The sequence below is a fragment of the Nyctereutes procyonoides genome, unplaced genomic scaffold, assembly GCF_905146905.1.
Source record: "Nyctereutes procyonoides isolate TBG_1078 unplaced genomic scaffold, NYPRO_anot_genome, whole genome shotgun sequence".
Taxonomy (NCBI): Eukaryota; Metazoa; Chordata; class Mammalia; order Carnivora; family Canidae; genus Nyctereutes; species Nyctereutes procyonoides.
The window spans coordinates 7,507,919-7,522,299 of NW_026575136.1; the positions used below are offsets into that span (position 1 = coordinate 7,507,919).

Here is a 14,381-nt window from a genome sequence, read left to right on the forward strand (position 1 = left end):
AGATCGACCACATATTCACCTCTAACTGGCTGTGTAATCCAGTGCAAATATCTTGACTTTCTAAGCCTCAGTTTCCTCTTCCATAAAACCAGGAAAACCCTGTCGAGCTTCCAGGATTGTAGAATATCCATCTCAGGATAAGTGTCCAATATGTTAGCTATTATTACTATTACTTAATCCCATCAAATCCTGTTCTGGTTACTACAGAGATATAAAATGACTGCCCTATCTAAACCAAACCTACCTATAAATTCACTCACCTACAAATTCTTATTAGTCATCGTTTACTTTTATACTCCTAAGTATGTCACACACTAATAAAGAGGTGTTTTTGTAATGAAAATAATTAAATTATTCAGGGATCCCTGGGTGGCTCAGTGGTTAAGCATCTGCCTTCAGCTGAGGGTGTGATTCTGGGATGGAGTCCCACATTGGGCTCCTTGCATGGAGCCTGCTTCTCCCTCTGCCTGTGTCTCTGCCTGCTTCTCTCTCTCTGTGTCTCTCATGAATAAATTTAAAAAAAATCTTTAAAAAAAAGAAAATAACATTAAATTATTCAGAAAGGTATCTTTTAGTTTTTTATTTTTTATTTTTTATTTTTTAGATTTTATTTATTTATTCATGAGAGAGAGGCAGAGACACAGGCAGAGGGAGAAGCAGGTTCCATGCAGTGAGCCTGACCTGGGATTTGATCCTGGATCTCCAGGATCACGCCCTGGGCTGAAGGCAGGCGCTTAACCGCTGAGCCACCCAGGAATCCCAGAAAGGTATCTTTTTAAAAAATGTTTCATGAAAAAAAAAATGTTTCATGATTTAAAAAAGAATATTTATATTATTCAGAAAGTTATATTTTTCACAAAAGGTTAACAATTCAAAACAAGACATAACTGTAAAGCAAAGAAAAAATTATATTACTAATTTACAAAAGAATTGTTTAAAAACCACCTCTGTATTAATGCCCTACACCCACTAGTTTAGCCATCCCTTTTTTCACAAGGACTAGCTACAAACAACAAACAGACATAAGTAATTCATATTAGCTAAAAATGTTCATTTTCCCAAAGAAAGTTGCATTCAGTGTTTCACAGGGAAGAGCTCATTTAAAAAAAAAAAAAATCACACATTTCTTGAAAGAGAACCTGCTTAGTGAAAGGCCACAATGATGGTACCATTAAAGATTATGGCAAATCAAACAGAGTTATCAACAGCCACATATCACCATAAACTTTAATTTCACTCTATGCATTGCTTGACCCAACTGAGCTTTCACTCCATTTAATTCCTATCCAACTACTTCCTTTCCTTGCCCCTCCTTGGTCATTAAAAAAAGGGGGGGGGGGTTGAGGTGCGAAGGAAAAGGTATCATAATGATAGTCAACATTTATTAACAGTCAGGACTCGTACGGCTACAAGAAACAGAAAACCTAAAAACAGACCCTCAATCTCCCATAACACAAGTTTGGAAAGAGGTAGGGTGGCACCAACGCAGCAAATCAACCCTGCACAGGGACCCTGCCTCTATCTTGTAGTGGGCAGATTTTTAGCTAATGCAGTATCTTTAATGATTATAATTCCATTCAAATTTTGTTTCATTTTTTAAAAGATTTTATTTATTGACAGAGAGAAAGAGAGAGAGAGAACACATGCATGCAGGAGTGGGGGGGTGTGCAGTGAGGCAGAGGGAGAAGCAGCCTCCCCGCTGAGCAGGGAGCCCGGATGGGAGCCAAAGGCACACATTTAACTAACTAAGCCCCCAGACACCCCTCTGTTTCGTTTTAAGTGAGGTTTTGTAAGTTATGTTTTTCTAAGAAATTCACTCTTTTGTCTAAGGTTTCATCTACTGACATAAAACTATTAAGAGCATTTCCCCTTTTTACGGATCTGTGCCATATCCACAGATCCATATCTACATAATTCCAAAAATTATTTGTGCCTTTGAAACAAATCAGGCCTGTGTCTATTTTATTATCTCAAAATAACTATTAGTTTCTCCATCTCCACTTCTATTTGCTTCCAACTTCACCATTTTTCATTCTTTCCTTCCCAATACTATTCCCAGATTCAAGTAAGAGGGTCCCTGGCTCTGGGCCACAAGCTTTAGAGGGCCTGCGTATCACAATTAAAAAATGATAAAAATAAATTTATTAAAGATGATGTGGCTGGGGCTGTCAATGTAGATACAAGCAGCATTGTGATATACAATATGTTCATTATGATTCAGTCCCGCTTTTTATTACCCATTATGATTTCTTCTGTGACCCAGGAGTTATGTAGAATTATGCTGGTACATTTTCTGACCTACAGGGTTTTTAAGGAATCTTTGTTAATGATTTCTCTCCTGCACACCCTTCAGAATGATTTCATCCAAGGGGTGAAGATCGTTTGTGGAGGGCTGCTCACAGCCTGCCGCATGCACTGCCAGAGCAGCTGCTCCCTCAGGCAAGGAGCTGCAAACCCTGGCAGTGGGAAGCTGGCCAGGGTGCACTGAAAGGGAAAGGTCAGAGGGATATGGGTGGGCACAGACATCCTCTGCCACACTGGTCTTCAGACAAATGTGTTTTATTCATTTCCAGTCGACTCTTCCATTGTTTTGTATCTTCTAACCTCCTTTCTTTATACCAAAGACAATACCTAATAACATTGTCTGGCACCCTACTTTCTGTCACTGCAAATGCCTTGGACAGGTTCCCACGAGAGTCCATAGAAATCTTCCTAATTCAGGTCAGAGCTGCATGATATTTCATTTCAGAACATAACATATCTAAGTTAACCAGTCCTCCTCATGAAAACAAGGTAACCACAGCTTCTAGGCCAGTCTAACTTCCAGATCGTCCTTCGGATTCTCTCTTTGTTTAGTTATGGACTTAAAAGGAAAGTCATTAACACTTTACGAATCATTTCTGGATGTTTTAGACATGGAGGGTTTTCAGGTGAGGAGGAAGCTCCACTGCTCAAAACGGAAGTCTAATCCAGGCTCTTTCCAGCCTTCTACCAGCCATTTTTTGGCAGCCCAGGCATTTTGCCCTCATCCTGTCCCCTCATGGTTGCAGACATCACAACCACTGTCAAATGCAGGAAAGGAAAATGGCTTTCTCCTTTCATAACTAAAAACAAAACAAAACAAACTTTGTTGGAAGAACCCCCAGAAGTCATCCACTTAAATCTAATTTGCCCAAACCTAGTGACTGCCCAGCACTAACTGCAAGGAAAGCTGGGAAAATTGGGCAGAAAACGAGATCATAATGACCATCTCAGGTCAATCGTGCTTCACTCCCAGGGCCTGGGTACTTAGCCACTCCAAAGACAAGTGTGATTCTGTTAACAAGGAAGAAGGGCTGTTAAGTGGCCAATGATCAGAATCTGCTACAATACCTCGGATGGAATTAAAAATATAATTGTAAGCAGCTGAGAGTGAAAAACTGATTTTAGGTAATAGTGGTTGTCTCAGTTCAGTAAAGAAAAAAAAATGAATGAAAAATCTTTGATCCCTCGTCTATGTATGTCTAAGAAAGTCAAATCGCTAACCTTGGGACAAATGACTCATACATTTCAAAACGCAAAACGTAAGGCCCATCCTCAAGACATTTCTGCATTTTATGGTTTTCAGAAGGCAAAATTTTAATATAACCTATGGACCAATCATTGCCAACTACTTTTGGGAAAAATAACTTGTGGAGCTTTTGTAATCTATGATAAAACTACATGGCTCCAAACATAAACCGTGATGCATTCTTCTAGCTGTCAAGATAAAGAGGAATCAAACTGAGTAATTGGGCTAAAGCCTTTATTTTGTTAGTAATAAAATATTTTCTGGATAACAAGCTTATAACAATAATGACTGTACGTATGGAAACTGAGAAAAGTAACGTGTGTACCTACATTCAGGGTCTCTCTCATCAGACACGGTCCTTACCTGTTCAGAGTAATTTTGCATAGTACGTAAGACCGGTGGCTTTATGGATTGTGATGATTTCATTTGCCAAGTGTACCAAGAACGGAAAAGCGAAAACTTCCTATCTTTAAAAGTCTCCTCAGAGATCAGATTTCTCTGGTGTAACAAAAGATTGCTCTTGCACTTCAAAGTAGGGTTGAGTGAGCATATTTCTTAACTTCGTGTAAGAATCCAAGCTGTTGCTATTTTTCCAAAAGTATTCAAAAAGAGTAGATAAGTTATCATTGGTCAAATGTAACTGTAGGTTCAAATGGCGAGGTATATCTCTTAGTGAAGTCTGATTAGATTCATGCAGTTAACTGCACAGCTTAGATGAGTGACCTTGAAAGATCTCAGATCCCACAGATAGGACCTGTAGGTTATGGGCATCAGGGAGTAAAACTTTACATCACAATCTTGCAGAAACTGACCTCCCAAACAAGACTGCTTCAAAGAGCAATGTGATCTTTATCCTCAAATGCTTCAGGCCTCAAAGGGAGTGGAGAAGCCCTGGACACGGGAGTGTTTGTAGGCACGCTAGCAACACACATATATTTGCGATACAATGATTTCATTCTGAAAAACTGCATAATCAAAATGAAATCTAACAGCAGATAAGGAAATGGTTCGTTTCAATGTCCTAGTCATTGTAGAAATGTGTTCTCTCAAACAGTAATCTTAAATGAAAATGTGCATAAAGTCAACAGGATTATTTGACCTTAAGTAATACAATGCAATTGGTGCTATGAAAACAATTAAAGGAGATCGTGAAAGCAACTATAAACAGATTTTAACACAGCAACAGTCTCATCATCGCCTTTAAAACTTTTATATTGATACACTCATTGAAATTTCTAGTACTATAAGCAACAATATTCACTTAGTGATATCAGAATACAAAACATTAAATTATGTAAGGAAAAATAAATTCTTAGTATGTCCCCAAACAGCATTTTACCTTTATAATCCCAAGCAGAGTGACTCAAACACGCACGGCTATTCATTCCACCTGACAATCTGAATTCTCAGATAAGATCCATGGTTTTCATACACCAAATGGGTTATTCTCTGAATCCCTCAAATTACTACTAAAAACAGCAACCTACATTTAAATCCCAAGCTGTCTCCCTCGTGACTGCACCTTACAAACAGCAACAGATAGATGGGGCTGCTGAAGGCAAGGTGAGCACCGCAGCTTGTGATGTGCCCTTTCTCTAACAATCTGTCTCCCTAACTCCATTAATTATCAGCCTGCACTCCCCAGTGCTGCTTAAACCAGAGCAGTCCTACACAGAAGGGCCCAGAATGGTAAGAAGAACAGATATATGAAACACAGGGGCGCCTGTGTTGCTCAGTCGGGTGTCTCCCTTCAGCTCAAGTCATGATCTCAGGATCCTGGGATCGAGTCCTGCATCAGTTCTCTGCTCAGCAGGGAACCTGCCTCTCCCTCTCCCCTCTGCTTGTACTCTCTCTTTCTCTCTCTCAAATAAATTAATAAAATCTTTAAAAAAAAAGAAAGAAAAGAAAACACCACACACACAGTAGAACAATCCCCCACTATTTAACAAGCAGGAGGTGCAAGGCAGTATATGCCAACAGAGAGTAAGGAGGCAGGGGTGTTCAGTATTCCACTTGTTTCCCATCAGATGTAATCTGTATTTCTCACTCAGCTTTCTAGGGGCTCCCAGACAAATCTCTCATAGGTACCCCTAGTCCCCACTTCCTAAATAATCAGAATTCAGAACTGAGTGGCATTCCCCCAAATCTATCCGTCCTTTAAGACTAAGCAAATGTTGCCAACGCTTTAAAGCCACCTCCGCTTTGTCACAGTCAAAATCAACTCCCCCACTTTTCATGCTCACGCTGCACTTCCAAGTCCATGTCTACCTCAAGAGTCTTTAAAGCTTTAAGGGCACAGAGCTTGGCTACATCTGTCTTGTCAACCTCAGCTCCTAGTACAGAGCAGACACAGTAAAGGAACCTAAAACAGCACAGTCACTAAAAGAGACACCGGAGGTTATGGAACAGGAACAAAAACGTGCCCAAGATCAAGTCTCCCCGCGGGCCGATCACTGTCATCCACGCCCACGCAGGTGCATGTGATAAAATCACAAGACAAATGAGCAAAGGCTTAGGGGTTCTAAGGGAGGCCACTTTTCTACCAGCCGGATGCCCTGGGAGTGTGAATGTGCTCCGCTGTGTCTACAGGAGTATCTGCTGTTGTCTTAGGGCCCATGCCACGGCGGCAGGAAACCTCACGGATGCCAGGGACCAGCAGCGTCCCTGCAACACGTACAGTAAAAAGAGGCTGACGATGCCACGTGGGCTCCAATTACCTGTACCGTTCGCTGCTGGGGATATTCTGGGAGAAGTATAAAGCTGATGTCCGCGCTCTCCAATGCCATTTCTTTGCAGGAAGGGTATAAAGGACGCAGTCTTCTAACTCTTCTTTGAGCAGATCCACCAGCTGTTTATGGGACCCTCCATAGAACGCCTCAATGATGAGAAGACTCATGGGCCTTTTCAAGCCTTCACAGATCCTAAATAAGCAAAACAATATTTTTTCCAACACATGTATATGTGTGTGCATAAGGCTTTTTTAAAAACTAAGTTAAAATATGACACTCAGAAAGCAAATAATTTACAGAAGCTTAATTTTTTTTAATTTGCTACATCCCACTTTAAAAAAAAAAAGTACATGACACTTAAGGTTTATACTTTTGTAATCAGTGTTTTTACATTTGTGTTAACAAGAGGAAATAAAGGATGCTTATTTTTCTGATTTCTGTTTTCTTCTTGCTCCAAGATTACTTGCACAATGACTCAGGGTTTTTTTTTTATTTTTTTTTTCCTCCAGCCCCAGGAAGTTCAGAGCACTCTCCTGCTGTGATCACTCACTTCCTGGTTGGAATGGCTGTGACCCTGACTCAGTAACCACAGAAGCGGCTTGGCCCACAGCTCTACTACTCTCAGACAGTCACTACACTCATCTCCTAAGACTTCCACTCCAAGAGCCCTTTGTTTGTAAGGCCCTTTACAGTTCAGAAATCCTCTGATTCTGAAACTCTCATATTAATTCACCTTTAAATTCACCAGCTATCACTGCCCCCAGTGAATCCATATTTAGAAAAAAAGCACTTTCAGAGTCAAATCTCAATTGTCTAATGTTAAAAATCTTACGATACAATTTCTTGAGACACTGCACACACCTTGACCACTTCCCCACTATCGCCGATTTCCCATCTGCAAAGGAAAACCCAAAAAAAAAAAAAAAAAAAAAAAACGGGGTAAAGCCATATGCCTATGAATCAGCAAGGTTTCTACAACCTTTCTTTAAACAACAATCCCATTAAGAGAGATAAAGCAGGGCAGCCAGGTGGCTCAGCAGTTTAATGCCACCTTCAGCCCAGGGCCTGATCCTGGAGACCCAGGATCGAGTCCCACGTCAGGCTCCCTGAATGGAGCCTGCTTCTCCCTCTGCCTATGTCTCTGCCTCTCTGTCTCTCTCATGAATAAATAAAATATTTTTAAAAATAAAAAAGAGAGATAAAGTAATGTTGTTATTAAAGACATGGTAAAATTTTCATCCCAGTGAGTCAGCTATCAAGCAACTTTTTGGTTTAATAATATGGCTTTTGTTAAAGTGCCCAGTAAAATAAAAATATATGTGAGAATGTAAAAAAAAAAATCCATATACATTTAAAATTATAAGCTATTTCCTGGAAGAAGTAAGGAAGAAACATCACTCCGTACATAAATACTACATTGTTTAAAAAATACTCCAGATGTTTGAATTTTCCTTTATGACTTAAGTAAACACCACTCATTACACAGCATACCGCTTTTCTTAATAATGTTGTTCCATAAAATTATTAGTCTCGACAACTCCATGATGCTTTTTAAAAATATATATTTATTTATTTGAGAGAATGAGAGTGCTGGAGCAAGGGGAGGGGCAGGTGGAGAGGGAGAGGCAAAGAATCTCAAGTGGACTCACACTGAGCGCAGAGCCTGAGGCCAAGCTCGATCTCATGACCCTGAGATCATGACCTGAGCTGAAACCAAGAGTTGGACAGTTAAACAACTGAGCCACCCAGGTGCCGCTCAATGATGTTTTTCACCAATAAAACTGTACTTCATCGGTTCAAAGCAATGCCTACTTAAATCTCATTTCAGAGGAGAAAGTGTCAAACGGTTCTCAAAGATACAACTGGAATGAAAAAAGTTTAGTTCTTGATGTCTGAATCTTATGATGAGTATTTTTGAAGAAAAATATACAAGTACACATTTCACTTATCTGTAAAATAAGAAGCAGTGTTCCTTAGGTGGAAAAAACATGAACTCTGGGATCAGGGAAATACAAGTCTGAAGCTCAGCAATGTCATTTCCTAGCTGTGTGACCTTGACCAAGTCACCTAACTTTGTAGGACGCAGTTTCGTCTTCTCTAAAATGGGGATAACAATACTAATGTCAGAGGTATATTGTGAAGATAAGATTGCAGATAATGACTTATAAACAGTAAGAAGATATTTGTCCCTCCCATTTTTAGTATAAATCACTTTACTTAAGGGGAAAGAATATCTTCAAATCTTCCTTCATTTTAAAATCAGTAATTTTCAATCATGGCCCCCTCTCAACCAAGGATAGGTGGTAAAAGTGGATACACACACGCATTTGAAGTGCAGTGGGTACCACTCATTCCTCATCAGCAGCTTGTATCCCAAATAAGAATTTGAGAACCCCCCAAGTATCTGAGAAGAAGTAAGCTCAGGGACTGACTATGCAGTCTTGGCTTTTCTCAGGGCAATTGGAGACCACCTCTAATAAATGCTGTTCAGTAAGACAAATTTAACAACAACAACAAAAAAAAAATTAGCCCTTAATCCCTCATATAATGGAAACTTCTAGAAAGTCAACTGAGAGACTAATATAAGGCAATTTTAAAAATTATATCAAAGGTTTTGAGACAGACTAAAAGCAGTTGACATTAGTTTGCTTACAAGATCACATCACAGTTATCTCTTTTATCTCTATTTTGGTTTATTTCCTCTGATCTAATCATGATAGGGTATATATGCCCTATATATCCTTAAAAGGTTGTTGTAAAAAGGACCTGAGAATGTGATCTAAACCACTCTAAAGAATATTTCATTCATATAACCTCAAAGAAGGCAACATCAATATTAGACGGGGAAAAAAATTTCCTGATTCCTCATCCCTTTGCCCTTTTTCATGATTCATCTAGAACACCTATAATGTCATATATTTACAGATGTTTCTTCTTATGGGTCTGAATCATTAGTTATCTGTAAACCATAAGCCAATGTGGAGGCAGTAGGTGTAGGTGCTATTGTCGATTCAAGACATTCAGTAAGCAGAACTGAACACCAAGCATGTGGGAGGTCGAAAAATAGAAAAGGGGAAAAAAAGATTATAGCTATAGTAGATTTCCACCCCTTTAATAGCTCAGTAAGAAGAGTGAAATGTACAGGTTTGAAGTAGCGTTTACTCGAGCATTTTTCTAGTGGCCAATGGGTGTGCCTGCATTTGGGGTATTTTTCTAGGGAGAGTAACTATGTCTTACCATCTCTGAAAACTATACTTAGTGGCTTTGATTCATGGAAATTTGTTCTGCTTGTTTTGTGGAGACAGACATATCCTGGCAGTTCCCCTACTTACTTCTATTGCAACTTTTGTGGCAAGAAGAAAATCGTTCTTCCCTATAGTCTTCTTAAAAGCACAACCTGGAAGAAAGACCATTCCAATTAGGTGCAAGCAAAAGAGAGGAAGCTGATTTTTAAATATAAGATTCAAACCAAATGCCATTATAGCACATTAAAGAAGAGTGCCAATACTCTTACTGTGCTTGAGTTTTGTTTTAGAAAACACCGCTTGAAACAAACAAGCATAAGGTTAAAAAAAAAAAACAACATTTTATTAAAGAGAATTTTTGCTGTTATGCTGGAATTTGTTAAAACTTAAAGGGAATGCACTATTTGCTCATTTTAGCAATAATCCCAAAAAACTGCAGGTGGTCACCCAGACACCACAGATGCTCACAAGCACGGGTGAATGGAGACATCATGGACCACTACCAATGGCTACCAGGGAGTGAATGCTTGGGAGCAGCAGTCCTGAACACTGAAAATGCTTACTCCTCAGCAAGGAGAGGGTGTCCTTTACAGCCCAAGGCTGTGGCCAGGTGTTTGCCAACCGAGGATAGGTGATCCTATACACAGCCAAAGGTCTTACATAGGTGCCTGAGTTAATCAATCTGTTAAAGCATTAGCACATGCACCCCCCGCAAAAACTGAGAAAGTATATCAATTAGGGGTGTCACATTTATTTCAAAAGAAAAAAACAACAAAAAACCTTTTTTATGTGAGGGAACAAATACTAATCAAAAAGCCCATGTCCTTTCTACTTAACACTAGAATGTTAATATTTCATGACGTTAGGAAAAAGTTAAAAAAAAAAAAAAGTTAATGGCCAATCCATTCTTCCTTCCAAAAAGAGCATACAAAGTGTGTCAGATAAATTTTTATCAACTTTTAAGTTTTTCTGCTTAACCCAGTAAGCTTCGGTTAAAAAAAAAAAAAAAAAAAAAAAAAAACTCATTTCTTCAGCGTATTTTATTCCCCAGTGACACCAGATGAATGAGAATCTACTATACTATTAAAGTTTTATGAAAGTTTAATTCATTATCAATACTATGATTTAACGATACATGGTTAAACGCTAAACATTAAATTGGCAATATAAATAAGTCAAAGTGATAGCTATGACATAGGAATTTTAAACCAGTTCAAATTCTACTTAAGATCCCCAGAGGTCAAATGATCTAAGAATTGTCTGCCTTTCCAAAACTTTATATTTACCAATTAAAACAGGATACAAAGTGAAAAATCTCAATGATGTTTCCCATAAACATTTTGACCAAAATGAGAAAGTGCCATTAGCGTCATCTCAATTAAAAACTAATAATGCATTGATAAGATCACTAAGAACAAAATAGCCTGAAACCAAGGCTGTGAATATTTTTAATTTTTATTAAAACTTTTTGTCACTGTACCTGAATTTATTTTAAGCTTGACCCAATTTCTTTATTCCCTGAGCCATTTTCAAAGTGAACTACATTTTGCTGTACCTCCTCTAAGAGAACTGCTGTTGTAGGTTTGTGGGGTTTTTTTGTTTTTGTTTTGTTTTGTTTTTGAAAGTATAGAGAATGAATTTTGCAATATGCCATTGATTTATTGGAAAAAATATGCTAAGTATAAATACATCATGTGGATTTTTTTTAAACTAAACCGAAGTCACATTAGAAATGTGTAATTAGCCCTCATATATGATGTCAATTCAGTTACTTATAATATTAAAATAATTTTCCAACCAAATACCAAGTAATAATTTTAAATCAGAGGAATTGTTGTGTTAATATATTCCACAGACACCTTACTGCTATTAGCTGTAGGAAGGTATGGTTTCAGTGATGATGGTTTTAACGGTTTTAATCCCACACACATGAGAAATTGATTCCACAGGCTAATCCACACATGGCTTGATACCTTATACTTCAATCAATAGCTGAAAATATATTTTCTATTTGCCTATACACAATATTTAAAAAGTTAAGCTTGGCAGAGCAAAACACAATGAACTTTTAGACACTAAATGCTCTAAGTTGGGGAAAATAAAATTTGAGTAGGACTTCCCAATAGGTCATCAGAGGTTTACCTGGTATTTTCTTACTGACCCCTTCTCTTCTGCACCTCCACCCACCAACTCCAACACACCAGGTTCTATTTTAAAAGCAACCAATAACCCAGCAGGGTAAAACAGGGCAGTACTGAGAAAAGTTAGTATTACCTTCCAACCCACTCACTTATTTTAATGATTCATCAGGGAAACCCCGGTTGTTAAAATATACCTGAAATCTCATTAAATAGTAAAAAATAAGCATAAAAAGATTTCAGCTTTGAAACATGTGCCCATCAATTCCCCTAACAGAACCTAATAAGAGTGAATATATAGTAAAAATATATTTTTACTAAAAGATAAAATAAAGTGTCCTCAAAGTATCACATTATAATCAAGTATCATATGGGGGTCAGAGGGTGGGAGACATAGAGATAAGCAGATCCTACCAAAAAGTTATTTTTTAAAAAACTTTTTATAAAAAGAGGCGTAGAAAATTCATCCTAACCCCTAAAGCTTCAATGTAATCTCTGAGTACTAAAATACAATGTGGTATCAAATGCACTGTACAAACCTTCCAATCCTAAAACTACAGGCACCGACAATATTCTACATAATTAAAGAAAGTTTGGCGAACAGTAAGGAATGAATCAGATTCCTGAGCATTAGTGTGAATTAAAGATAATGCATAATGCAAAACTGATCATTCCTACATTATCTGACTGTGGACATACAGCCTAACATTTATGATAACTTATGTACTACTGTGTGTAATTAAATAGCAACACTAAAAATAAAAATCTTGGGTTCATACTGAACGAGATGTAGCTCTGTAATATTTTATTGCCCTCACAGTGCTATGGGTGTTCTCATTTCTTCAGCTCTGACTTTAGTTTCCTGTTGCGGTAATGAAGAACTAAGGATTTGTGCACCCAAACCAAGATTTGGTAACAAGACTTATATGCCATCCTGTTTGTGACACAGTTTAAAGTAATTTTCAATTGTGCTTTTCCAATTATATGATTTCCTATGACCTTTTATACAAGCTCTTGAAAAAATCATAATCTTATATGTATACATTGCTATTTAATTTTCCCTAACAAATATTTCATTCTTTCTCAACTTTGGACTTAACTTTCTGTTTAGAACTATCAGTCACTTATTCCATGACTTAAATTAATATAAAGTCTTGGTTATAACTGTATCAAATGCAAATTGAACAAATACTCAGAGGCACTGACACTATGACATCATTCACTTGTTATTAAATATGCCTAATTTTCCCAAGTAAATAGATGTGTATACACTACAAATTCATTGCCTTACATTTTTGTGAAGCTATATTCCACATTATACAGCAAAATTATAACTATGAAATTTTTTGTGAGAAGTTTACTAGTTTAATTTCACTGACAAATAAAATATCCTCTTTCAATTTTTCATTGCTATTAATTTCATGAATAATTTCAAACTATAAAAGTAGCAATGAATCAGTTCTACTGAATGCTAAAAGTATCTTCAATTTGCTGACATTTTAAAATGTAGCAGTATATTTATGAATCAATAGAAAATTTTACACCAGAAAACCATCTCATCACTCATTTGGACCACTGCATTACCCTTTTCACTAGGTCCCCATGCTGCCACACGATCTGGTTCCCATCATACCATTCGCCATAATCCAGCCACAAGAAATTTCCAAAATGCAAATCTGACCATGAGGTGACATGCTCAAAAACCTTCAAGGTCTCCATCACCTGTGGGTACAGCCCAAAGCCGCTACACACGGTTGTTAAGACCTGGCTTCTCTGGCCCTTCCTTCCTCTTCGCGATGGCCTTGCTTCTCCTTCTCCCCTGTGATTTCTCTTTCCTCACTTGCCCAGACTCTGCCTTGTGGGGATACCGAGCGCTCACACTCAAGCAGTTCCACTTCTGGGATTCCACACCTTTCTCTCTTCTTTTCCTTCAGCCTCTTAATATTCACCTCATGAAATTTCCTTAAAATTTCTGCTCATGAATCACCAATTCTATAAAGCCTTTCCCTGAACTTCTCTTAAAAAGGACCCCCTTCTGCTCTGTACACTCTCAGTTCTTGTTTTACTATCTTTCCATGGCCTGTTTCCCTCTGGGCCTTTGAAAATCCGCAGGACAGGGACGGTGCCAGTCTTTTCCTGGGAGCTTCCCAGGATCCGGCACATTGTGAATGTCACTAAGTTTTTGCAGAGTTCCATAAAAAATCGGGAGGAAATGGGAACTTGATGCTGCCTTTCAAGTAACATCGCTCTCACTGCCCACAGGTCCCGAGCATCAGGCAGCACTGTACCACTACAAATGATTTCCCATTACTCCCAAAATCTAAACTAAATCAAGCAGCTCGTATATTTAAACACATTTTACTATATTATCTTTCAAAGACTGATTCTCTTTTCTTACTGTTCACAGAAATGAGACTTTACTAGATTTTTTTTATGTCGATACAAGTTTATCTTAACCTACTAATAGAAGTAATAATGATAAAAAGAAATGGTAGAAACACCACCAATCAGCAATTGCATTCTGGGCCAAAGCAAGTTTCACAGCCTAAGAAAATGAATATCTGTGAGATCCATGAATTTTGAAAATCACCTGCAATTTTTTAATCTGCTTGATCTATCATCATCCTAGTTTAATACTAGCAGTGGAAGTCGGATAAGAAGCCAATTCCCTCACCATAAATCTGGAGATCCCATTTCACATTTAGTAATTATCCTTTTA

At 38.0% G+C, this 14,381-nt stretch overlaps 1 protein-coding gene across 9 annotated transcripts in view; it reads right to left on the minus strand.

Annotated features, from left to right (window-relative positions):
- The window catches only part of LOC129495548 (glycosyltransferase-like domain-containing protein 1), a 388,336-nt gene that overhangs the window by 257,095 nt on the left and 116,860 nt on the right, over positions 1-14,381 (minus strand). For 6 of the 9 annotated variants that reach the window (XM_055303172.1, XM_055303173.1, XM_055303176.1 and 3 more), the window contains 2 exons: positions 9,612-9,676; positions 6,268-6,471 (listed from right to left, as the gene is read on the minus strand). In XM_055303172.1, the coding sequence (XP_055159147.1) occupies positions 6,268-6,446 (179 nt within the window). In that variant the 5' untranslated portion in view covers positions 6,447-6,471; positions 9,612-9,676. The remainder of the gene's footprint in view (positions 1-6,267; positions 6,472-9,611; positions 9,677-14,381) is intronic. The other 3 variants (XM_055303177.1, XM_055303178.1, XM_055303175.1) reach the window with 1 other exon arrangement.